Genomic DNA, 26,844 nt, shown 5'->3' with positions numbered 1-26,844 from the left:
TTGTGGATAGTGGATGTTCAAGACACATGACAGGTGACCAAAAGAAGTTTACCTCATTAAACAAAAACGATGGAAACGTATCTTTTGGGAGTGGGTCTGCCCAGATTGCTGGAAAAGGGACTGTTGCTCTCGTCAATGGAAAAGGAGAAGCCCAAAATGCACTACTGGTGGAAGGCCTCAAACACAATCTTTTGAGTGTGAGCCAAATTTGTGACCAAGGACACAAGGTTGTCTTTAATGAGAAAGATTGTGAGATAAGAAAATCCTCCTTAGGTGAACTTGTTGCAAAAGGAGTAAGAACACTAGACAATGTATACATTTGAGTAAAATTCACGAAGATAAATGCTATATAAGTAGAAGAGATGAAAGTTGGTTATCGAGCAAACGATTGGGGCATCTAAACTTTAATAGCTTGATTAATATCAACAAAAATAATGCAGTAGGGGACATTTCAAAAATTATCAAGCCAGATCAAGTTGTATATGGCCCATGTCAACATGGAAAGCAAACTAGAACTTGTTTCAAAACTAAAGAGTTCTCAACATCAAAACCTTTGGAGATCATACATGTAGATTTATGTGGACCAACTAGAACTTCAACTCTACAAGGGGAAAGGTATTTTGCACTTTATTTGTTGATGACTATATTAGAATGATGTGGGTATACTTTATAAAAGTTAAATCTGAAGCATTTGAATGTTTCAAAATTTTTAAAGCTCTAGTAGTGAATGAGAAAGAATCAAAGATTAAATGCCTTAGAAGATATAGAGGAGGACAATTTACTTCAAAAGAATTTGATGAATTCTGTAAAGCTCATGGAATCAAGAGAGAGCTCTCTGTTGCTAGAACTCCCAAAAAAAATGGAGTAGTAGAAAGAAGAAACCGAACTGTACAAGAGATGGCAAGAACAATGCTCCTAGCAGCTGATTTGCAACCCAAATTTTGGAAAGAAGCAGTCGGGACAACAATTTATACCTTGAATCGAACTCAACTAAGACCAAATAACGACAATACACAATACGGACTATGGAAAGGGAGACCTGCTTCAGTAAAGTATTTTAGAATTTTTGGAAGCAAATGTTTTATGAAGATCAATGATGACTCACCAGGAAAATTTGATTCTCAGGTCGATGAAGGAATACTCCTTGGATATTCTACAAGAAGCAAAGCTTACAAATGCTACAATAATCGACTACGAAAAGTAGTAGAAAGCATTGATGTAAAAATTGACGAAGCTCTTCCAGAAAAAGAAATTGAAGTCCATGAAGAAGATCCTATCCTTGAAGAATTTGAAGAAGAAGAGCCAACAAAAGAGGAAAAAGATCAAGAAAATAAAAAAGAACCATCTCAAACTCCTTCAAAAGTGAAATTCCTCCAAAAACATCATCCAAAAGAGCAGATTATTGGCAATGTAGATGAGGGAATACAAACCCGAAGAAGGATGACAAGTACACCAAGGAAAGATGATGTTGCTCTCTTATCTATGATAGAACCAGAAAATTTTACTCAAGCAAGTAAGGATCCTCATTGGATAGAAGCCATGGAAGAAGAAATGTCTCAAATCGAGAAGAATGAGACATGGGAGCTGGTACCTCGTACAAAAGATAAAAATATAATTGGAACCAAGTGGGTGTTCAAAAACAAAATGAATAGAGATGGACAAATCATAAAAAATAAGGCAAGGCTTGTTTGTAAAGGTTATTCACAAATTGAAGGAATCGACCTTGAAGAAACCTTTGCACCGATAGCTTGTATGGAGGCTATAAGGATGTTTTTGGAATTTGCTTGCTCAAAAGGATTCAAAGTCTATCAAATGGACGTAAAATCAACAATTCTGAATGGGAAACTGAAGGAAGAAGTCTACATGGAGCAATCAGAAGGGTTTGACCTAGCAGAAAGAAAAGACTTCGTATGTAAGTTGAAAAAGGCATTATATGGGTTGAAACAAGCTCCTAGAGCTTGGTACGCAAGATTGGATCACTATCTACAACAACAAGGCTTCAAAAAGGGGGTGTCAGGAAGTAATCTCTACATGAAGATGGACAAGGATAAATTACTAGTCACTCTTGTATATGTTGATGATCTGATTTTTGCTAGCAATGATGATGAGATGACCCATGAATTTGCTCAAAATATGTCAAAAGAGTTCGAAATGTCGATGGTTGGTGAGTTATCTTACTTCCTTGGACTACAAGTTTTTCAAACCACAACAAGCATGTTCATATCTCAAGCAAAATATCTTAAAGACATGCTTAAAAGATATGGGATGGAAGAATGTGCACCTATGAGCACACCAATGACCACAAATTGCAAATTGAGCAAAGATGATGATTCCCCCTCGGTAGATGCAACTCTTTACAGGTCAATAATTGGAGCTCTCTTATACTTAACTGCTACAAGACCTGATATTATGCAAGCAATAGGAATGGTGGGAAGGTTGCAATCAACTCCTAACTTCTAAGCAATCCCATTTGTTGGATGTGAAAAGAATTCTCAGATACTTGAAAGGAACCCTTGACTTTGATCTTTGGTATCCTAAAGCACAACTCTTACAGTGACCGCTTACACCGATGCTGATTGGGCTTGAAGCCTGGATGATAAAAAAAGTACCAGCGGAAATGCATTCTTCATGGGAGATTGTCTAGTATCTAGGCCCAGCAAAAGTCAATCATCTATATCTCTTTCCACAGCTGAAGCCGAATATATAGCTGCTGTAGATTGTTGCACACAAATACTATGGATGAAGGAAGCTTTGAAGGATGTCAACTTAGAAACTAAACAACCAATTACCATCTATTGCGACAACACTAGTGCCATTAGTCTCTCAAAGAATCCAGTGATGCACTCAAAGACCAAACATATTCCAATCAAATATCGTTTTCTCCGTGAACAAGTAGCTGAAAAAACATCAAGTTGGAATACATCAATACAAAAGAACAAATTGCAGATATCTTCACAAAGCCTCTTCCACGAGAAGCATTTGAACATCTTTGCTAAAACATGGGGGTTATTGCTCTTGCATCACATTAAATAATCATCTTCACAAGAGTAGGAGCGACATGTTAGGGGGAGCAACATGACAAAGGAAACAATTTGATAGGGGGAGTACTTGGACACCCCATTTGCCATTGATGTCAAAGGGGGAGATTGTTGGCCAATAATTTTCATTGATGAAATATACTTGATGAGCTCTCCTAATGAATGCTACACTATCACTGCATTGCCACTATGATGATGAGAAAGAAGCCATACTGTCCTTATCACTGTCTGCACTAAATAATCCATGGGCAGTCACAAAGAAAAAATGTTTTTCACCACTTTAAAGGCATCTCTTCATAATAATTTCCATGCCATCTGAAAGAGAATTTTTCCCTCTTTCCAGTGAGTCCTTACTCGCCTCCAAACTCCCAGTGGTTAGTGAGAAATTGAATTTTCAAGATATAAAAATTATATTTTTACTGTGAGCTGACCTATATCTAGCCTACTCATGTTGGCCTACTTGAGGAGACATGTCTTTTCGTTTCTACCTTGAAAATACCTATAAAAAGGAACTCGGCTCTCTGTTTCAAATTATTAGCTTGATAACCAACGAAGAAACAACAAGCTACAGGTTCACATCTCGTGAACTTTCAGGAAGAAGAAGTGCCATATTTCGGTGTCCAACTCGGTTTGAAGAAACTGTCTCTCAGATTGGTTTCTAGCCCAGAATGGTGGATTGTCTTTTGGATTAGCTTGGAGAACTGTCTCATGGTGAACTGTCCCTCGGATTAGCCTGATTGGAGGATTCTCGGCCTCATTATAGGACTTTTCTTTTTCTCGGCCTCATTGTAGGACTGCACCTCGGCCTCATTACAAGACCATTCTTTTTCTCGGCCTCACTGCAGGACTGCACCTCGGCCTCATTATAGGACTATCTCTCGGGCTTTATTACAGACAGTTACAGTGACAAGACCGGATCTAAGGTAGCTCTAAACCACAAGTCTTCATCTATACTCTCGGACTGTGATTCTTGTACACTCGGACTATGTCTACAACTCCAGACCAGGTAGCCTTTTCTACGCGTATTAGTGGTCATGTATTACTACAGAACTCAGACTTTTTGGTGAGATAGAGAACTGTGATTCGGATTGTTATTACAATAAATTTAGATCTCGGATTGTGGCATGGGGGTGCAATAATTATCAGCAGCAAAGGTGTCTCTCAGCATTCGGAATAGGTTACAATAGATTGTAGTGTCATTTGAACAGTGGCACAGTGACAACACAGTGAAGCAAGTGATGAAACGGTGAAATTCAAGACAAGCAATTTTGGAGTTGTTTGGATAATGAAAAATTATGTCAAGGACATCCAAGTAAGTACTACTCTATTTCTATATTAAAAGAAGCAAATAGGATTGGTGTCCTAGGGTTGGTGCCCCTAAACACAAGGTTGGAGCCTTGAGAAGAATAGGGTCAAAGCCCTAGAGGTCGGAGCCTCATTAAAAGTCCAAGTTGGTGCTTGGTGACATGTTGGTCCCTGGAACATTGAAGGGTGTTGCCCTCAAACTATTATTGTACTCAATTATTTGAAAGAGGATTTGAGTCCTCTCTTAATAAAGTTATTATTATTCATTTCTGATTATAATTGTGAAGAATCTAACTGGAAAAAAGAACAATTGAAAAGAAATACCGATTCACCCACCTCTCAGTGTTTCCAACAGAGCGTTGCATTGCATCACGTGACTTATCGCTTAGGTGCTAGGTTTGTTGGGTAACTATTTTTCCAAAATCACCTAAAATTTTCACTTGACCTCATCCCTTTTTGAGATATTCTATTTGGGTGGGGAAAAACACATTGATAATGGAATGCTAGTGGATTGCTTAATACACTATTAACCTCACTAGTGGACAACGCCCCTGTTGGTTACTTGGGTGCATTTGCAAGCTCTCTTGAATGCTATTTCCCTTCCTACATGATTGTTTGAAGCTTTGAGTAAGGCCATTTATTTATACCATTCTTAGGGCAGAATTGCGCTCAAACAAAAGGATGTAGTGGCCAATCTTAATGAAAAAGCTATGTATGGTCAATGGGGGCATGGTTGGTTGGTAAAGTGGGAATGTTGTTATCCCCCCCCCGCTATGGTTCAAATCACCCAAGAAACATTTTCACCCCTTGTGGGCTGTTTTGGTAGAACAAATACCCCATAATCATGGCATCTTAGTGATAAAGGTATCCTCTGCAAGTTGAGACATATCTGGTTCATTGTAATATGCCATGTTCACCGGAAATGCCCATAAAATGAAGCTGTCTATGATACCCTTGACAAGGCAAACTTGTTGCTTATGCTCTTTTACATACTAACCTAGGCAAGCTTGTTGATTTTTCATAGGTGATTCTTTTCATGGGAATAAATGTTAAGTGAGAAAGGAGAGTTAAAAATTGAGAGACATATCTGGTTCATTGTAATATCGCATGTTTGAAGGCTGCACTTGCCCATATTGACCAGAAATGCCCATAAAATGAAGCTATCTATGATACCCTTGACAAGGGAAACTTGTTGCTTATGCTCTTTTACGTACTAACATAGACAATTTTCGTAGGTGATTCTTTTCATGGGAATAAATGTTAAGTGAGAAAGGATAGTTAAAAATTTATTGCTAGTCTAGGATTCAGAAATCATGTGTATGCAAAATAGCAAGCAAGCAAGCAGGTGTGGCATTGTTTGTTCCAGACAAATGAAGTTTCATATTTTTATGTGAAACGGGGACAAGTCTGTTCATCCATTTGTCCATCTACATGATGTTGTGTTCACTTCCTTTGTCATGTCATCCACATGCAGGATGTTGTCCTCACATCCTTTTCTTAATACCGCCCTCATATTTATGTTGCCAATGCTGTTGCTCATACTTATATTGAAACTTTTATGCTAAGTTTATTCCCTCATGCTCCATTAGCTCTCAAAAGCCAAATTCATTAGTTTATTCCTTCATGCTCTATTAGCTTTCTGAATCCAAATCTATGTTGCCTATGCTTTTTCTTTATCATGTAGGCAAACCTCTTGATTTTTATAGCTGATTCTTTTTATTGGAAAAAATGTAAGTGAGAAAGAATAGTTTAAAAATTGATGGCTAGTCTAGAATTCAGAAATCTTGTGTGCAAACTAGTAAGCAGTTGTGGTGTTGTCTGTTTGTCCATCTATGTGATGTTGTGTTCATTTCCTTTGTCATGTCATCGACCTCCAGGATGTTTTCCTCATTATCCTCATTTCCTTTTTGCATTTCGGCGCTCTCCAACCCAGCATGGTAGAGATGTTGTAATGTAATGTTTAACATTTTGACTAAGTCAAATTAGATAAAAATAAAATTAAATAAAATGATTAATGTAATGTAAACATTTTAACTCGGTCAAAAGAAAAGAAAAAAATAAAAATAAAAATAAAAAATAAAATAAGCCTCGAAATAAAAGAAAAAAATAAAAATATAAGCAAAAAAATAAAAATAACCCTATAAAAATAAAATAATAATAAAAATAAAAATGGCCCATGGTATTGAGAAGCCATGGTATTCATGTGGAATAGAGATTTGATCTCTCTCGACACTTGGTAGATCTGGAGTTAAGATGGATCTAGGCTGGTATTAGTACAACACTCACATTTATGTTGTCAATAGTGTTGTTCATACGCACCCTAAGCCTATTCCCTCATGCTCCATAGCTCTCACAAACCAATTTATTAGTTTGATTGAGAAGTATACATTTGCAATATTGTGTGAATGTGTTCTTCCTACGGAGAAGAAGACATTGACACGGTTGTCCAGGAAAATACACGTACAGCTTTGTATTCATGCTGTCGAAGAGAAGAATTTGGCTTCTGCCTTAGGAGATGAACTTGGTGAGCGTAATTCAGAGTGAATGTGTAACCTGAAATTTAATAAGGATTGCTCTGTTGTTCCTATACAATCTGCTTTTGTCACATGATGAGGGCCCATCTTTATTCAATAATATAATCATGGAAGACTGGGAGTAAAATTTGAAATTATATGATAGCACTGAAATTTCTTAATGATTGATGGATGCCAACCTTTAAAATTCACATTGGCAAAAGTGAAAAAAAACCTTTTTTAGGGGTTCGCTAAAGTTTGGGACCTTTTGATTTCAAATGGCAGGTCTCTTGTTTAGAGTAAAAATGTAAAGTTTATTGAACAATATACTAACAAAGTTTATTGAACAATATACAAACAATATGTCCTTGAGGAAGTCAAAGGGATTTCTAAGTTCTTCTAAGAGGCAGTGAAGTTCCCTTTTTACAACTCTGGCTTTGGCTAAGCCTTTTCCTCCTGACTCATTAAAAAAATGTGTGATGTCTTTATGGATGGCGTTGCATGTCATGGAGAAAAGTTAAAGGTAGGAATGTTACCTAATTTGACGTTGAACCAAAGTTGATGATCTATAATGGCTTGAAGTTTTGTTTTTTTTTTCCTCGAGTTCAGCACTGTTATTATAAGTTCCATCCGTTTATGAGTTGATTTTTTTGAAACTGGTCATCTTTTTGGCACTTTATATGTTGGGTGTATTGTTGGATGATTTCAAAGATTGTGTGTTTGAGGACATAAATGCTGCTGTTTGAAAGATACTTCTGTGAACAGTTTGAACTTGTTCTTGATGTCGAAGTTATCACATCAATGATGACTGGTTTTGCATATATAGGTCCAATATCACATCACATCTTGTTTAGATGTTTAGAGGTCTTTGCCTCTATTTTTTTTTCCTTGAAGAAATATTTTTATATTCCATATGAAGAACACATATTTTGGTCCTTGAGGGACTCTCAGACAACAAGTCTCGAAGCCATTCCAAGGATATACTCATTAGGATCTCAACATATCACATGCGGGAATCGAATCCAGGTGGGGAGGATAACAGCATTTCTCCCAACCACCTGGGCTACATCCAATTGACAGGTCTTTGCCACTATTATTTTCTTGTACTTCCCTTCTATCAATTGGTGTGAATACAATGGAAAGATGCATACAGTTACATACAGACTAGCTGTCTATCAGAAAACTTGTAAGAGATTATAAAATGTTTGGACAGTGCATGCTAACTTGTCTAAATAATTATGTTTCCTCTCTGTTTTCTTATGTTTAGGTTAGTGGGATGATATGTCACTGTTTATCTGTTTGTTTAGATTGCTGGAGGATGGACTAGATGGGATAAGCTCCCTTATGGGTCTATTGCTTCTCAAAATGTCCTTGACATGATCAGTTTTATAATATCTTGCAGGGAACAGCAGATGCTGTGAGACAGTACTTGTGGCTTTTTGAGGAGCAACAAGTAATGGAATTTCTGATTCTAGCTGGAGATCATCTCTATCGTATGGATTATCAGAAATTCATTCAGGCTCACAGGGAAACCAATGCAGATATCACCGTGGCAGCTTTACCCATGGATGAGAAGCGAGCAACAGCTTTTGGTCTAATGAAGATTAATGATGAAGGCCGTATCATTGAATTTGCAGAGAAACCCGAAGGAGAACAGTTGAGGGCGATGAGGGTAATCTTTCTTTCAGCCCTTTTTCTACATTTTAGGCTGAAATACTAGATCGATATAGACGTTTGAATTTTGAGAGATTCTCATTGCTTATTGGTTATGAAGATGCATGTTTTTTGTATATTTAGTCTTTTGATTTTAAATGTTATGGAAATAATATTTTAAATTTCCTTCGAAGAAAAATGTGAAATGATTGTTCCTGAGCTTCCAGGGTCACAGTGCTTCTATAGAGGGATTTACTAAATGCCATTGTTGTGAAGAATTTAGATTATATTATTGCTGACTTGTGACTTAATGACAGGTGGACACTACAATTTTAGGCCTGGATGAAGAGAGAGCCAAGGAGATGCCTTACATAGCTAGCATGGGGATTTATGTTGTTAGTAAAGATGCAATGTTGAAGCTTTTGCGTGATCAATTTCCCCAAGCAAATGATTTTGGAAGCGAAGTCATACCGGGTGCCACTTCAGTTGGAATGGCGGTATGTTGGGTCTATATTTGGCTTTTTCATTTTTTAAGTTTTTGAGACGGAATTTGTTGAGATTGTGCTCATTTTTCAAAGAAAGAAAAACATCCACTTTATCCTCATTTATTAGAATAACGAGCGTGTGATTTTTTTATTGGTTAGCATATTTGTTCCTGGCTTTGCTACAGCATTCATTATAGTTTACATATAAAAGTAATTGTTGTATCCAGGTCTTAGGATTCTCCATATTTTGATTTTTTGAGCTTAATTGATTCTAAGTTTATCCTGGTTGATTTGAGAAACAAATATTGTACGATTTTGGAATTCCAGAGAAGTATAATTCCACTAAGTAACAGTAATTCCACTAAATAACAGTCCATCGTACAATATTTGTTAATTCTGGAATTCCAATAATTACTTATGGAATTCTGGAAAAATTGCTACTGGATTTGGGAAAGAATTTCTGGTGGGAATAGGTGGAGTTCGTCCACTTATTAATATACTATGGAAATAATCATTTCAGATATTTTGGTCTTAATTATACTGATAATCCTTGTTCATTACTCAAATAAGGGAGAACATGCCCCAGCTACTAGATTTGTTAACTATCTGCAGTAGGTAAGAGTCATATGGTGATGAGAAATTAGAATGGTTCGGTGCAGAAACTGGACATCAGGCATCAAGGGTGAAACTACCTTGAACATTCACTTTTACAGTTTTACCAATCAAGGTATTCCACCTTTTTTTTTGGACTTTATATAACCAAGATTGATAAAGGCACTAGTCTTTATGTGTCAGCCTTTCAAAATTAAATCTTTTTCTTTTAATGGTAAACTAGTGTTAGGTTACAACAATGTTATCAGAATCGGACTGGAGCCAGTTGAACTAGCCAATTTAAATATTTTAGGCTACTGGTCCAACTGGTGGCACAAAACCAGAAAAAGCTAGTTTGGCCAGTTCTATATGGAAATATGTTGGTTGAGTACTGAACCAACCTTTTTTCAAAGGTTTTGTACGAAACTTGTTTTATACAATGTGACTAAGGAGTCAGGACCCTTGAAATACAATATATATATATATATATATATATGTATATATATATATATATATATATATGTATATATATATATATATATATATATATATATGTATATATATATATATATATATATATATATATATATCAATGTTACACGGCTCGTACTCGTATAAGACTCGGCAGTCTCCAAAAAAAATAAAAAATAAAAAAAAAGAATTTTGAGTGGGTCCACGGGTCTTATGTGGGTCACATGCAGTTCTTCATGGGTTCAATACGAGTAGATGGGTTCTATGCGGGTTTGGACGAGTATGGGTAGAGATCGCAGGTCCTATGTGAGTGACATGGCTCGCTATAGAACCTGTCAAGACCCGCGGGTACTTGCGGGTCTTATAAGAGTCATGCAACATTGATATATATATGTATATATATGCAACCCTAGGTTCCTACTCATGCGATGTAATGACCTTTATATTTCATTTTTAACCTTTTACTTAAATTTTTAACATTACCATTAATTATTTCAAAAATATTTGAGAGGTTCCAACTTCATTGGATTTCATATGGAAAAAGTAGAATTTTAGATCCAATTCAAAATCCAAGAGACTCAATAATTTTCAGGATTTCATGACGTGTATTGCAACATTTCCATTGGGTTTTGTCATGTTTGAGGGTTTGGAACTAGCATTTAATCAAGAGTACCAAGCCCTTATGTACCTTGATATGGTGGCATTAATTGTGGGATGTTTTACTATTGTTGTCATAAATTTTGCCTGTCATAAATTGTTCTTATTCAAAACTCTAACTTATAACAGCAATCTTTAAATTTAAGGTAAGTGTTTGGAATCTATTGAGCATGTCCAGGACTTATCTTAGCCCTCTAGACTTAGCCATATGTTCTTTGAACTCGCTGCTTCATATCACTCAGATCCCTACCTTATTGAATATTATTCTAGGGTATCCATTTAGAAGAATCCTTTGAGGGTACTTAGCCTGAGAATTCCTAGGTTACTTTAATCTCTTAGATCGGCTGGGGAAGCCTCTCCTGTGGGGATAACACCCATCCACAGAACAGCAGGGGAATAGCTACTAAGGTGACAGTGGTGGCTAATCCCATTGTTACTGTAAACATAGAATGCCTAGTGAGTCTTTGCAGTAGGGTGCTAGCTTTTGTGGTAACAGGCCAGAATTTGATGTGATGTTTCTTGCCATCTGGTTATATCCTGAAGGCCATTTACAGCATCCCGATGTGTTTTGGAAACGAGAAACACATTTCTGACTGACTGGAAACATTTTTCAGGATACATTTCTTTGGTCACATTGATTTTCATGTTTTTCTTATCATTGTTATTGGTATATTCTATTTCCTTAATTTGCTTGAATGTATATTATTTCCATCTCTTATGTGTTTATTCTTCTAATTGCAAAGTACAGGTACAGGCATATTTGTACGATGGATATTGGGAAGATATTGGTACCATCGAGGCTTTTTATAATGCAAATTTAGGTATTACCAAGAAGCCAATACCAGACTTCAGGTATGTCTTTTCAAAGTGAAGACACTGTAAAAGTATTTTGTTGCTTGCTATTTTCAATCAGGGATGGAGGTTTGGCATCCAGGTAAATTTGATGTTTACTCTTATTGACATTATAAATCAGTAGAGAGAATGTAATGTTGGCTTTATTAGATCTCTTCATTGGAAGTGTGCTCTTTTGGCAGCTTTTATGATAGATCTGCTCCAATCTATACTCAATCTCGATTTTTGCCACCATCGAAGATGCTTGATGCAGATGTGACTGACAGTGTTATTGGCGAGGGATGTGTCATAAAGGTAGCTCTTATAGTTTATTTCTGTAACCTAATCTTTCGATTATTTTTTTTTGTTTTCGGACAGTCTTCATATGTACATGTTATCTGCATAACCAAATGCACAATCATATGGATCTTTGATTTCTTCTAAGACCGAAACTCTAATAAGGGAAATGCTACTGAATTAGTCGAAGCTCCACATTTAGGATATCATGCGCTAATTATTTATGGCCTTTACAATTTCAGCAGGATGTTCCTGGAATCTTTAACTGGTCCTTGATAATCTTATAATACCATGTATTTCTAGTGGACTACTTTAGTCACTGGATAGCTTCTTATATCCAGTAGTATTATGCCATTTAGCTTTAGCCTTTCACTTTGGCCATTGGTGCTGAGTTCCCAAATACGTTTTTCTGTTGGCTTTATCTCATTGCCATCTTCATGTTTGACAACCCAGACCATGAGTACCAATCATTTAAGTTGCTTACTTTTTCTTAAATATCTTCTTTTTCTAGTCTCGGTTTAAACTTATTGGCATATATTGAAATTTTCCAATAATATCAAAACATGCTGTGATATATTTCTGATTCGCTATAGACACATTTGTTTTTCAGATTCAACTTAATTTTTTTATTTTTTCTAAATTTTTCCATCCAATTACACCAGCCTTTAAAGTCTGGTTAGTCTTAGCTAGTAGTAGGAGACTGAATTTGGATGAATTTGAATGATGAGAGCTTTGAATCAGGAATTACTTGAAAAGAGAAAAAGACATAGAAATGTTATCCTATGAGTTCATCCTTTTGCTTTTACCTTTACGCCATTGGATGGTTTTTAGATTCGTTCATGTTAAAATTGGAAACTAGGACCAAATTCCACTTTGGATAGCTAATTTGATGGAGATGATTATTGCATTGAATTCCTCTTTTCCAGAGGACCAAAATCGACCTAAAGACCGTCAAATTTGGATAAGCAGAAATGTGTTTTTGAATTTATGCCCTCACATGTACAAATTGTCAAGGTTGGCCATATCATCATGTAGGGTCATGAAGCCCAAGAGACATGTCACTTCGCCCTCATCAATTTGTATAAATAAGAGAGACCTCCAACCTCATTTGGCACTTCACTTACTCACACAATCATCTCTCTCCTTTTATTGGTTCGTACAACTTATTGGGCATATCTTTTCTCACATGTGTGGCAGCAGAAGGACAAATTGCAAGACGAATTACAGGGCCAAAATTTCAGAGACTGTACCAGGTTTGACCAGCGTTGACCAGAGGTGATTTGACCTCCTTTGATTGCGATTTTTGTGCCAGAATTTCATTTTTGGCAGGCCACATCTTTTGACACAGGAACCGAGGCATTTTGTTGACTTTGACTGCAGACCAAATGTAGGGTTGACCGCAGAGCTTGACCAACTTTAGCCATTGTTTTCATGATTGTTTTAGGTTGTCTTTGACCACCTTTGAAGGCCGAGTTTGACTGGGTATGACCAAGCTGCATGAGGACAGTTTGCTGCTACTTTAACTTGCTGTTGACTTTCTAGTTAGAGCATATTTTGACTGCTGTTGACTACAGATTTGAAAGGGATGTTTTGACTTCGATTTGACAAGTCTAGTTTGACTTTTGTACTCTCTCTGTGTTGAACATTTTGATATAATAATAAGAAGAATTGATCAAAGGGTTTTCCCCATCTTGGGGTTTTTCCCTGGCATTCGCCAAATCTGGTGTCCTCTTGTCTTGGCTTGTCTTCTGCATTTATGTTTGATGTTCTTTCATTAGTTATTGTCATATGATAATGGTTAATGTGATTGCTAATGGATTAATGGAATTAATAATGGGCTAATGGATTAATGAAGTAACTAACCTAAGCAAAGAACATGTTAACTCAAAAATTAACATGGTATCAGAGCCAGGTGAGGTCAAGCCCAAGCAAGAGGAGGAATGCAATCACAAGAGATGTTGTCAAGTTTCCCTGAAGTCAAGATAAAGCAATGGATTGCTAATGCATTTGAAGTATCTTGTTACAAGCCCTAGAAAACATGAGAGGTCTCGAAAAATAATGCAAGTCTGGGTATATGCAAGAGTTGGGCTAAATAGCTCATGAAGGCCATTAATCAAATCTGAAGATGCTAAAGTCCTCCTTCAACAACTAAGCTACCTATCATGATAAGAAGTCTATGAAGAGTTTTTTTTGTAGGATGCGTTGGTTTGACGTACTCTTTTGCGAATTAATTTCTAAGGTATTGCGTCCCTGTGTAGCAATGAATCTACTGTGGAAGATTGGCATTTTTTTTTCTTTTGTTTTCTGTTTAGGTCACTCATTGAATGAGCAGATTGTTTGAGGCTACTTGGCCTCAACCAAGGTCATTTGTGGCACAATTTTGTCATTTTTGTTGGGCTTAGGGTTATGCTGGTTGTGGGATTTGAACCTTTGATTGACCACCAGTGGAGGATTCTCGACCCTGTGGTAGGGCAGTAATATAGGCAGAGTATTCACACTATTTTATGGTTTATGGTATGTATCAAGGTTGCAAACGCTTCCTTTTGACAATACTTCGACCCTATAGGAGGCCTGTGGTAATTCAATGCATATAAAGAACCGTGGACTAAACCTACAACATTAAGTTCTGTGACTTGATTGGAGAGGGTTTCACTGTGTTATTCTTCAAAGTGAAAGCATTTGCAATTGAGCCACAACAACCTTCAAACTGAGTTATTAAGTTCCCTTTCAACACTGAGGAATTTAATGTGGATCAATTCATGGCATCTTTGTACATTACTTTGAAGGCTTGATTCTAAGTATAAACAAGGTATTTCTTCCCTCTGTCTGAAGCAATTCTGGAGGACTTCTTTGCTCAAGTAGAATTGAAGGGTATTTTGCTTCTGCTGCTCTTGACAATGCATCCTTGTTATCAATTTGTTATTCTCATTGTTTTGAAGAAAGTTAAATGCCCTAATCTAAAGAAAAAATTGGCAATTGTGTGGACTTTGATACATTGTGGTCACTGGACTATGAGGCCCTAAAAGGTGACTTCATTTACAGCTAGAAGGGTGGTATCCTATCAGTCATCTTGAGGAGGACTTGTCTTGGAATTAGAGGCACAACATTATAAAGGACAGTTCTAAGGCCCTCCATAATTTAAGGAAGCCAAGATCTTGTATGCATATGTTTGCAAGGTATGAATTGTAGCCTTAAAAAGACAATCAATGGGCATCCTATGTAATTCATATAAGTAAAATGAAGGAACCCTTTTCTGTGTATAGAAGAAGAGGCTGAGTCCTTATCACTGTTACAAGCGCATATATATATATATATATATATATATATATATATATATATATATATACAAGTGTTATAAGCCAGTTCCATTGAAGCCGACTTGCAAATCAATAAGGAATATATATTCATGTCTTTGAAGCCTTCATAAAAGGCGCCTTGAAGTCAATGAAAATACAAGATGCAGTTATGAGAAGGGATGGTCTCTTTAGACATCAATTTGAAAACGATTTTTGAAGAATAGTAAAATCCGTCCATAATGTCATATTGTTGACTAAGTTGCTCATTGTCTAGCAGTTGAAGCAAATGAAGTTCATATAAGAAAAGTATGCAACTCCTTTATGTTGGCACCTTTGGATAGGGATGATAGTACCCTTGAAAGTCTGGCAGATAGAAGAAGTGCAAGGCACTTTAAAGCAAACCCCTGTAGTAGCCTGTAGTAGCTTGTATGAACGTAAAATCAAAGATATGGTCTCTCTCAAGGTACGTGTAATACATTTTTTAAAATTTGTTTTAAGGGTCTTTTGATGGAGGTTTTCATTTGAATAAGAACCCTACCTGTCTCATGGACAACCGTAGCTCACAAATGAAACCCTAATTTTTAGGGTTTGTGGATTCTAGGGTATGATTGATGATGATGATGTTTTGAATTCCATCCTCCATTAGTGTATGAAAACCTTATATTGTATATCATGCTTTTATGATCACATATTGTGCTTGGTAGTGCTTGCCTATGACTATTACAAGTGCCTCGTGAAGAAATCTTTGAAAGAAGAATGTGCATGGCAGATCCTATGTCTTGGCAAGCACGATGAGCAGAGGGAACTATGAGGACCCTGATTTTGGCATCTTGATTGGGTCATTAGGAACTTTGATGCGTTGTGCTAGGACCTTATGAAGGATGGTCTTATGAATATGAATGCCCGGATATGAAGGACCCCTGCTCATCATGGATTGGGTGATTTAATGTGTTGGTTGTAGTCATCTAGCAATGAAGCATAATGCAGTTGTTTTGGGATAATCTCGTGGGCGGATTTCTTCACTCTAGTTGAAGAAGGACCATGATGATTCTTTAGAGTATACTCTCTGATTTGAAGCAAGCTTCTTAGAAGTTTGTTGTTGCAATTACCTTGTCGAAAGTCTCATCCCTTGCATGAGGAGCTCACGATTGAAAGCCAGATGATCACGTGAAGCAAGGTTTCAGAGGGAGCTATAAAATCCCTGACAGTATGACCTGATGACTCTTATTGCCTGATGTTTATTGATGAAGGAAAGTCATGGCAACTGATTATGATTATGATGACTCTAATGATGCCTTGATATATCCCTGTTACTTGATAGGCTGCATGATTATGATTGATGACTTTGGCACATGAACTTAAGGGTTTGTAGCAGGAAAAGGGACAGGTTACAGGTGGCTTGATGATTATATTTTGGCAAGGTCACTTTCTCTATATTTAGAGGGAGTTATGGACAAGCCATGTTGATTGGAATGTAAAGATGCAACTATTAATGATTTACGATTGATGACCCTCTCGTTTATCAATGTTAGAGGGAGTTGACTTTTAAAGTCAAAATGGAAGACCTAGCCTTGATGCACTATTCCGTGCACTAGATGGAGAAACTGTTGCTCTGCATATGTATATCTTGTGGGATCCCTGGTGTTCTTGATAAACACCCTATCAGTCATATGCCTCGCTATGAAGACTTTGAGTCGATCTATGGATGAGCCTCATATATTGGATAACTGCTTATTGAGATATCTCTGTGATTCTATTATCTATAATTTGAGGTACACTATTGGAATCTAAGATTCCATGAATATTCTGATGCTGGCTCGGTTGGTAGTGTGATGGATGGAAAGAGCACATCTAGTGCTATATCTCTTGATTCAATTGCTCTGGAAGCACTATTGAGGCTGAATGTATATAGCAACAAGTATGGCTTATTATGAAGCCAGTTGGTTGAGGAAGCTCTTCAGTGAGCCATTTGAGCACGTGCTGGTAACCACTGTTGTATATTGTGATATTCTTGAGTGGGATTCATTTTTCAGAGAATCCATGTTCCACGACAACTCCAAGTATTGGGTACCACTTTATTTTGATATGGTACATTGGAGAGCTACCAAGCTCCATCATTGTTGGTTGAATGAGCAGATTATTATCATCCTTACATCGCCTCTTGGTAAGGTCAAGATTATCTTTCTTTAGAGAGACTCTGGGAATCATGGATAAACCCTACTAGGAGGGTCTTAGTTGAACATTGAGCTCTGGGAGCTCCTGGAGCCGAGGTACTTGGAGCTATGTGTGACCATAAGGTGAGTGGTTCACCTTCCCATGTGATACTCCATGATGATATATGAGAGCATAGGGTGAGTGGTTCGCCTTCCCCTATAGTTGATGTTATATGCATAGGACGAGTGGTTCACCTTCTGCTATGGGCCATGGCATATGAGCAGGATGAGTGGTTCACCTTCTGCTATGGCATATGAGCAGGATGAGTGGTTCACCTTCTGCTATGGCATATGAGCAGGATGAGTGGTTCACCTTCTCTTGTGGATACCCCAGTGAAAGATGCATATAGGTATCTGTCGGTTGTTACATGTGGACATGTTGGTGGAACGTGGTTCTTCCTTTCCCCATGTGTAGGATCCTTCCTATGATTGTTGGTAGGCATGCATGTAGGATGTGGTTCATCCTTTCTCTACTCATTGATTTGCATGCGTGTAGGATGTGGTTTATCCTTTCCCTACGATGGTTGTGACATGTGATTGTATGATGTGGTTTATCCTTTCCCTACGTGTGGTTGTGAACAAAATGTATTTATTCTTTCCTTGTTGTTGCTCCAACATCATCTTACCCATGTACTTTGAGACACATGGGAAGTACCTCTCATCTGGACAATGAGTTGGGAAAAGTGGATAGAGACCATAGCACTACAGATGGACGCATCGTGTACTGCCATACTCCCTATGTCTAGGATGCATGGTGTTTACCAATTGGGGTTCTACCCCTAGACTGACTTTTGTCAGTGGAGAGTGGCAAGGTCTTGTGACTCACTCTTGATCAATTTTTTTTTCATTATTACATCATTGTTCAACAGAGTTGAGATCAGATGCAGAGATGGTTCATGATGACAGGATGGCATGATGGATTCGCAGGGGGAGTTCTCCCTAGTTGAGAGGGAGTGTTAAAATAGGCAACTAGGGCCAAATTCCACTTTGGATAGCTCATTTGATAGAGATGATTATTGCATTGAATTCGTCTTTTCGAGAGGACCAAAATTGACCTAAAGATCATTAAATTTGGATAAGCAGAAATGTGTTTTTGAATTTATGCCCTCGTGTAGATTGTCAACTTCGGCCACATCATCATGTAGGCTCATGAAGCCCAAGAGACATGTCACTTCACCCTCATCGATTTGTGTAAATAAGAGAGACCTCCAATCTCATTTGGCACTTCACTCACTCACACAATCATCTCTCTCCTTCTCTGATTGGTTTGTACAACTTATTGGGCATATCTTTTCCTCGCACATGTGGCAGCAGAAGGACAAATTGCAGGACGAATTACAGGGCCAAAATTTCAGACACTGTTGCAGGTTTGACCAACGTTGACCAGGGGTGGTTTGACCTCCTTTGACTGTGGTTTTTGACCTTCTTGGCTTGTCTTCTGCATTTATGTTTGATGTTCTTTCATCAGTTACTGTCATATTATAATGGTTAATGCGATTGCTAATGGAATAATGAAGTAACTGACCTAAGCAAAGAACATGTTAACTAAAAAATTAACAGTTCATTAATCCTGAATATCAAGTTGGAAATTATAGTTGACCAGCCTTTTAGCTTCAATAAAAACTTGACATGTTAACTAAAAAATTAACAGTTCATTAATCCTGAATATCAAGTTGGAAATTATAGTTGACCAGCCTTTTAGCTTCAATAAAAACTTGAGTAGATCTGTTTTCAATATAATTGCCTGCGTCTTAGTTTTCATGATATGATGTGAGAATCCAGATAGATAAAGCAATTTCTTGAGTTGAACATGATTTATGTTCAACTGGTCGAGGTGTGAACCTTATGTCATTTTGATTGCATGTAGACAGAGAGTGGGGTTGGTGGTAAGAGGGTGAGGGAGATATTTGTGGCTACAGAGGAGGTACTCATTATATTGTTTCCCCAATGCAGAACTGTCAAATTCGCCACTCGGTTGTTGGACTACGCTCTTGGATTTCAGAGGGTGCAATAATAGAGGATGCCTTGCTCATGGGTGCTGATTACTATGAAGTAAGTATTCACTTTTGAATATGGTTAATTGCTGGCATATCTTGGATTCCATTTCCTGTAGTTCAGCGTGCAGGAAACATATGGAGAAGCAACTTTTGTTTATTGAAGATTCGTTGTCCAACTTTGATGCTTGAACGAGTTTTTACATGATAGCATTGAAATCATACCTGGAATAATGTTATTTGAATTCAAAATTTGTTTAACTTGAGAATTGATGTGATCCACCGTGTCAGACTGATGAAGAGCGAAGCTTGCTTTCAAATAAAGGTGGTGTCCCAATTGGCATTGGAAAAGACTGCCATGTAAAAAGGGCAATAATTGACAAAAATGCTCGTGTTGGAGCCAATGTCAAGGTATTCCTCTTCCCATCTTTTCCCCAAACAGAAGTGAACATAAATGTACTTTAAATAGCGGGTTTATTTCATGTCTTTCGTTGAGGTTCATTTGACAGATGGATTATATACTTGATGGTTGTGGATCAGATCATCAACAAGGACAACGTGCAAGAAGCTGCTAGGGAAACAGATGGGTACTTCATAAAGAGTGGTATTGTAACTGTAATCAAAGATGCTTTAATTCCTAGTGGTACAGTCATTTAAAACGATTTGCCTGTACACAAATTGCCTCAAATAACATTACTTTTTTCCCCACCTTTAGTCGATATACCGGGAAAAGGCAGCAATTCAAATATTTCCTTAGAAGGAGAGTCCTGTATTTTAGTGGAAAAATAATGTATGACGGAAGACATTGATGGTTTTTGTAATTATGTACGAAATTTTATTGGTCATTGCCTTAAATGCAACGGTCGATACTTTTATGCTGAAACGGTCTATATTTTTATGCTGTTCCGAGGCAGTGATAATTCTTTGCCCATCTTCTGGCTCGTGCAAGATAGTATTGTTAAAATTCCAAGGTGTTACTAAGTTATTGCTTATTTGAGACTTATATATTTTTATGCTGTTCCGAGGCAGTGATAATTCTTTGCCCATCTTCTGGCTCGTGCGAGATAGTATTGTTAAAATTCCAAGTTGTTACTAAGTTATTGCTTATTTGAGACTTATTTATTTCACAGCAAGTTTAATTCCAATGTATGAAATCTAAGATCAAAGGTTGCAATTATATTTCAAGATATCAATCACAAAGGAGTCTGTAAACAGGGTGAGATCCTGAGAATTTAGGCTTATGCAATTTGACAGTGTCATTAATCAGTTTTTGGCTGTAACTTTTAGTCCAGGTGAACCGTTTACCCATCATGAGGGCCAAGAAGGAGAGTGGTCTCTCAAAAAGTGTATGAGATGAGATTATATAAATTGAGTTGGTAATAGGTTCGGCTTAAAAATAGAGTAAAGAAGTGAGTTGGGAATAGGTTCGGCTTGAAGATAGAAGAGTAAAGTAAAGAAGTGACAATAAGTAGAGAAAAACCCAAATATATAAATGAGGAAGCTAGACTGAGGGAGTAAGGCAAGAATGAATTAAATAAAGAGTGGGGGAGAAGTCCAAAAATTTAAGTGGGAAAATCAAGTATAAAGGATAAATCCCTAAATCATACGTGTAAAACGATGGTTGAAACCATATAGTTTCAAGATGGAAAATTTTAGGCCAAAACCAAATAAATAAACTAAATATCAAGTAATAATGGATGTTATGTCGATGGTGGGAATAATGTAATAACAGAAAACATGCAAAAAAATGTTGGTGAAAAAGCTAAGCAGCTGTACATATGAAGAAGATAGAAAATCTGAGGCCAAAGCGAAAAAAATAAAGAAAGCGGGAGAATGTAAGCATGAGAAGGGATGGGCAAATATTAAAATAAAGAGCCATGAGTCATAAGGTAGTGTTATAGTTTGGAAGATATTTTGTTTTGTTCTCATTTCTTTAGTCTATAGGTGTTATTATGTATACGTGTCAATGACATTGTTGGTATTTGGTTAATTCTGGTTAATAAATTTACGAAGAGTTTTAATTTACAATCGATGAAAAGAATATTTTACAAGTGGAAGTGGAATTTGAATTAGGGGTGGGAAAATAGTAACTTTTCCTTTCTACTGTCACTGGTACAAAACCTAATGGAGTGGGAAAAGGGTGCAAAACCTAATGGAGTGGGAAAAGGGTGGGAAAATATCAACTTTTCCTTTCTACTACCACTGGCACAAAACCTGGAGTGGGAAAAGGGTGGGAAAATATCAACTTTTCCTTTCTACTACCACTGGCACAAAACCTAACGGATTAATTATCTTGAAAGTTAATGTTATTAAGATGTTTTTTGGTATTTTATTATTTTTGAAATAATGTTTAGGGGTACAATATTGGTTTCTAGTGCAACATTTTTGCTGGTACAAAACTTAATTGAGTTTGCTGGTACAAAACTTAATGGAGTGGGCAAATAGCAACTTTTCCTTTCTATTACCACTAGCACAAAACCTAATGGATTAATAATCTTGAAAACTAATGCTATTAAGATGGTTTTTTTGGTATTTTATTATTGTTGAAATAATTTTAGGGGAACAATGCTGGTTTCTAACTCAACATTTTTGTTGGTGAAAGTAAATGTGGTGTTTAGCGTAGTAAGAATTTTAAACAATGGAAGATTTGGCGGTAAGATTATTGTTGATGTCAATTATGTTCTTCATCCCTCATTTTTACTAGTATTCTATTTTCACTGATATATGAAATTAACAAGAATAAGGAATTTGGTATTTTCACTGATATATGAAGCTAAACAGAATAAGGAATTTGGTGAACTCTTTCATGAAAGGGAGATTATTGTTGATGTCAACTATGTTCTTCATCCCTCATTTTTACTAGTATTCTATTTTCACTGATATATGAAATTAACAAGAATAAGGAATTTGGTATTTTCACTGATATATGAAGCTAAACAGAATTTGGTATTTTCACTGATATATGAAGCTAAACAGAATAAGGAATTTGGTGAACTCTTTCATGAAAGGGATGGTCTCTTCTGTTTTATCTCTCATATTATTGAATATGTTCTTCAAAGTTGTGTGTGACCTAAGTTGATTTTGATATTATTACTAATGAGGATGAAGGTGATTTTGATATCTGTTATATCGCTCATATTATTGAATATGTTCTTGAAAGTTGTGTGTGACTTAAGTTGATTTTGATATTATTATTAACGAGGATGAAGGTGATTTTGATATTATTATTAGAGGATGAAGGTTAGGTGGGTTTGAACATCTATGTAATAGGAATGAGGGAAAAGGGGAAAGGGTGATAATTACGATGGCTAGTTTGTGGAAAACCTTATTGATTTGAGTCTTGGAATAAAGCATAATTTAGAAGTGTGCCTTATTGATTTGAGTCTTGGAATAAAGCATAATTTAGGAGTGTGCTTTATTTTTGTCGAAAATCTTATTGATTTGAGTGTTGCAATAAGCATTGCTTAGGAGTGTGTTTTAAGTGTTGGGATACTATGTGTTTAGGAATTTTTTCTTGAGATGAGTGTTTTTGAAATGAATGACTATTCCAATGCTCAAACCAATAATGTTTTTGTAAACTGCTCATCCTTATTCTCTCCATTTTCCTCTTTTTTTTTTTTTTCATTTCCTTCATTTTGATACTATGGATGCTTAAGCTTATATGTGCTCCATCCATGGGGTTATTGATAAAATTATCTACATCCTCATCAAAAAACATAAATAGTTATTTTAAAACTCTGCAAAATTGGAAGAACATGTTTAACACATTGAAAGATAAAACAAACTAGTTTTTCATGAAGGTTTTTTTTACTATAATGGTACTAGTAAATCTATTAATATTAAACATCCCTTTAAATTTATTAATATTAAACATCCATCTTTTTCAATGTAGAAGTGGTAAACATTATTCCCACATCAATTACATTGACCAATTCAAAAGTCGTAAAAACTTGCCATTTTTCTACTAGGCTAATAAAATGAAACAATAAAAATTGAAAATATCTAATAACATGTTATTACCTATAAACAAAGCTTAACTAAACAACCAATTATTATTAAATTTTGTAACTATAATGTTCTTCTCAGTTCTTCATCTTTAAGATGTATTTTCTCTTCTGGTTACTTACATCCCCCCTTTTATTAGTGTTTCCAACATCATATATATTCTTGTTGTGTGTTAATTCTTTATGTCCAAAGCATTATGGTATTTTTACCATCCCTTTGAAATTACATTTCATCTCATTATATTTAATATAATTAAATTTATCTTTTTCTTTTTCTTACTACACTATTTTCAATGTATACTTTACATTCTTTTTTTTGATTGTTTAGCACCCACGAGGGATTTGAACTAGTGACCTATCGCAAGGAGTGTCTTAACAGTGCACCCATTCACCGTCAATCCAAAACCCCATGGGCAATGTATTCTTTACATTCATTAGTCTTTGATTTTTTATTTATATATTAAAATTTCATTTTACGTTATAAATATTAAATTTAGATTTTTTTCAATAGAATTATATATATATATATATATATATAATTTGGTTTATCTTATTACATGTTTTTTTATTTTTATGTTAGATCTATTTTTCTTAATTTATTTATATTTCAAATGCTTATTTTGCATTTATTACAGACTTCTAATCTTATTTAATAATATTATTCTTATATTTAAAATTTTAAAATTATATAAATATTAATTTATTTTAAATCTTTTTTTTTTGTTTTTTGTTTTTTTTTTCTAAAGAAAAAAATTGAACTTTTTATTACCAGGATAAAAAGTTACATAGTATATGCCAAAGCATTCATTTTGCTCTATAATTTGCGAATCATAGAGCTCACTGGATGAATATTCAGTCCAGCTAAAAACAAGTAGAGAAAGTCACTGATCAAATGCACGACCTCCTCATGTGAGGAAAATTTCGGGCCAGTGCCTGTCAGAGATGACAACAATAATAAGAAAAGAAGGGGCAAAAAATAAAAGCAAAAGTTCAAGTGAAAACGACCACAGCAAGAACAGAGGAGCCAAACTTGGAGGATCAAGACTTTCTCCCCTTTTTCTTCTCCACCTTTCGCCATTCTCCTTGTGCTGGGGTTATGGGAATAATTGAAGTGGATTTTCTTCGTCGGGTCGAGGATTTTCTTTGTCTGAATCTGAGGTATTTGATGAGTGCTGCCTTTTGGTTCCACTAATTTCCATTGCATTTGGATTTTTTCCTGATTGTGATTCTATGGTCTCTTGTATAGAAGTCTTATGTGTTTCTGTTGGGATACTTTCGTTTGGACCAAGTTCTTTCTCTTCATCCTCTTCCTCCTCTTTCGAATCTGAATGGTTGAATTTCCATCCTTTTTGTTGATTGTCGGTTCTCTTCTTTCTGCGGCTGTTCTTTTTATATTCCGGACATGCATTTTGGAGATGTCCAATTTGTCGACATATTCTACATCTGAAAGCTGTATTTTCATAATCTAAGGATTGCATCCAGCTGCGGTCTTTGTGTTTCAGTTTTATACTTCTTTGTAATCCTTTACTGAGATCTACTTCCACGCATATGCGTGCAAAAGTAAAAATTCTTTCTTCTATTCTTTGTGTATCCATTTTGATATATCTGTCTATGGTGTTGCCTATGCTTGCCAGTACCTTTTGATCCAAAAAATGAATAGGGAGATTGTGAAGACGAACCCATACTGGCATCTTAGACACAACGAAAGTATTTACATCAAAATCTGGGAACCATGGAGTGATGAAAAGACCTGAAGATCCCTAGAACCAAGGTCCTTCCTGGATCACAAGATCTCTGACTTCTGGGGATTGAAATTTGACTATAAAAAACCCTTTTGAGTAGAGATGAATCTCATAGTCCAGAGACCATTTCGTGAGAATCCAATGAAACAGATCAAAGGGTTTGGGCCAAAACCTGTTAAAACGGCAAATGATGGCTTGCTTTTCATAGCTGTTACATACCTTCTCTGCTTCTGTTGTTTCGATTGTTAGTTCTGGAGTGTATGTATGGGCTTGGTTCTGATCCAGCCTGTTTCGGATCTGTTGGAGAAGCTTTTCCTCCTTGTAAAATATGCTTGTAAGATGTTCCGTCACTTCTGTGCTGTTGGAGTGGATCTGGGATGTGGTTTGATTTAGATCCGCTGCCTCCTACTGTTGATTTGCCAGATGTTGCACCTCCTTGTAGTCTCAAATTGAGAATGATTGTAGATCTTGGCTTAATATTGTAATCCTTTATGGATCGGAAGTCCTGAAGAGATCTGCCCCCTATTAATAGGTGTTGCTTGCCAGCCGGGTAGCCGATCTGATTGGCAATGTTGTATTTCAGATCTCTTACACTATCTGTAGCTGAAACCCATATCAATGTTGAGTTCCCCTTGGGCGTTCTAACGAAAATTTGGAAGTGGTCATTTAATTCCAAATCTGCCCCATTTGCCAGATCTGACTCGATCAGATCTGCATTAGGTCTGTGGAGCCAGACCTGGTCACAATGCCAGATTCCTTTCCCCCAAAGTGCCGACATTGTGAAATTTTCGTGCTTTCCGACTGCCCCTTTGGATCCCGCTGAGAACTGATACCTGGTCATTGAAGGCCTGATGCAGCCGATCTCGACCTTGATCATATGAGCTAGGCTACGGAACGGACCTTCCTTGCGTATCCAAGACGTGTCAGACCAGTGAGAAGAAAAAACCACAGCAAGAAATGTAGATCTGATTCCAGATCCAAACTCTAATGTTGCCCGTGGCCCGAGATCTGTTCTCCCAACAGCATAGAGACTTCGATCTCGTCCTGGGTACCTTCCCTCCTCCGCTTGCAGGTATTTGGCATCAGTGATCGCCTCGGAGAAATCATCAATGCTATTCTGCGGTCTCCTTTCAAGACAGTTCTTGGGTGCCTGCACCCTCATCTTCCCCATGATGTAGCCATCTAATTCCCTGCGAGACTATTCGAACCAGGGGCTGCTGGATTTGCTGAGGGAGCCATCGATGAAGGGTTTCCTTACTGCGGCCTGCTGCATTCTTGGTTCGCGAGGGATCAAAAAACCGCCGAGAGCCGCAAAGCCCAAAATCTAGTTCTAGTCCTTCTCCCTCCTTTTTATCTTCTAAGGATTGTATAGTTCATTTGATGTCTTAAACCTATTTTACATATAATTAATTTTCATATTTTTTTTTATGTTTTGTCACTCAAAATTTTATCTTTTATCTTTTGTTTTTTCATTCACTTTTACCATATCACTCTACTTTTTCATATTTTATCTTTCTTATCACTATTTCTTACTTTAATTCATCCTTTCTCTTAATGTAGATTCATCTTTTTTTTTTTTTTTTCTTATTTTATAAACCAAATTTATTTTCAGTTATAATTATATAAATCTTATCTCATAACAGTAATTGCATAGTTTGATTCTTACTAACGTAAATCTTACCTCATACATATGTAACATTCTTCTCACATTTTATTTTTTATTCTTTCAACATTCCAAATGCATTGTATTAAAA

The 26,844-nt window shown here is 36.4% G+C and overlaps 1 protein-coding gene and 1 long non-coding RNA gene across 2 annotated transcripts in view; one reads left to right on the top strand and one right to left on the bottom strand.

Annotated features, from left to right (window-relative positions):
* LOC149170209 (glucose-1-phosphate adenylyltransferase small subunit, chloroplastic/amyloplastic-like) overlaps window positions 1-20,390 on the top strand; it is a 39,220-nt gene extending 18,830 nt beyond the window's left edge. Inside the window, exons 3-9 of the mRNA XM_089428940.1 lie at window positions 8,259-8,528; window positions 8,827-9,006; window positions 11,462-11,565; window positions 11,748-11,859; window positions 19,304-19,402; window positions 19,636-19,755; window positions 19,885-20,390. Of these exons, the coding sequence (XP_089285066.1) occupies window positions 8,259-8,528; window positions 8,827-9,006; window positions 11,462-11,565; window positions 11,748-11,859; window positions 19,304-19,402; window positions 19,636-19,755; window positions 19,885-20,001 (1,002 nt within the window). The 3' untranslated portion in view covers window positions 20,002-20,390. The remainder of the gene's footprint in view (window positions 1-8,258; window positions 8,529-8,826; window positions 9,007-11,461; window positions 11,566-11,747; window positions 11,860-19,303; window positions 19,403-19,635; window positions 19,756-19,884) is intronic.
* LOC149170210 (uncharacterized) lies at window positions 17,205-18,972 on the bottom strand. Its single transcript, XR_016259851.1, has 2 exons — window positions 17,664-18,972; window positions 17,205-17,626 (listed from the first exon to the last, which is right to left on the bottom strand). It is a non-coding gene; the product is annotated as an uncharacterized LOC149170210 (long non-coding RNA).
* Window positions 20,391-26,844: the final 6,454 nt, after the last annotated feature.

Source organism: Pinus tabuliformis, chromosome 4_2 (assembly GCF_031772625.1).
Source record: "Pinus tabuliformis cultivar Carrire ecotype Pingquan chromosome 4_2, CPIR1, whole genome shotgun sequence".
NCBI classification, from domain to species: Eukaryota; Viridiplantae; Streptophyta; class Pinopsida; order Pinales; family Pinaceae; genus Pinus; species Pinus tabuliformis.
Note: the sequence above shows the minus strand (reverse complement) of the source record. Positions and strands in the feature narration are given on the sequence as shown.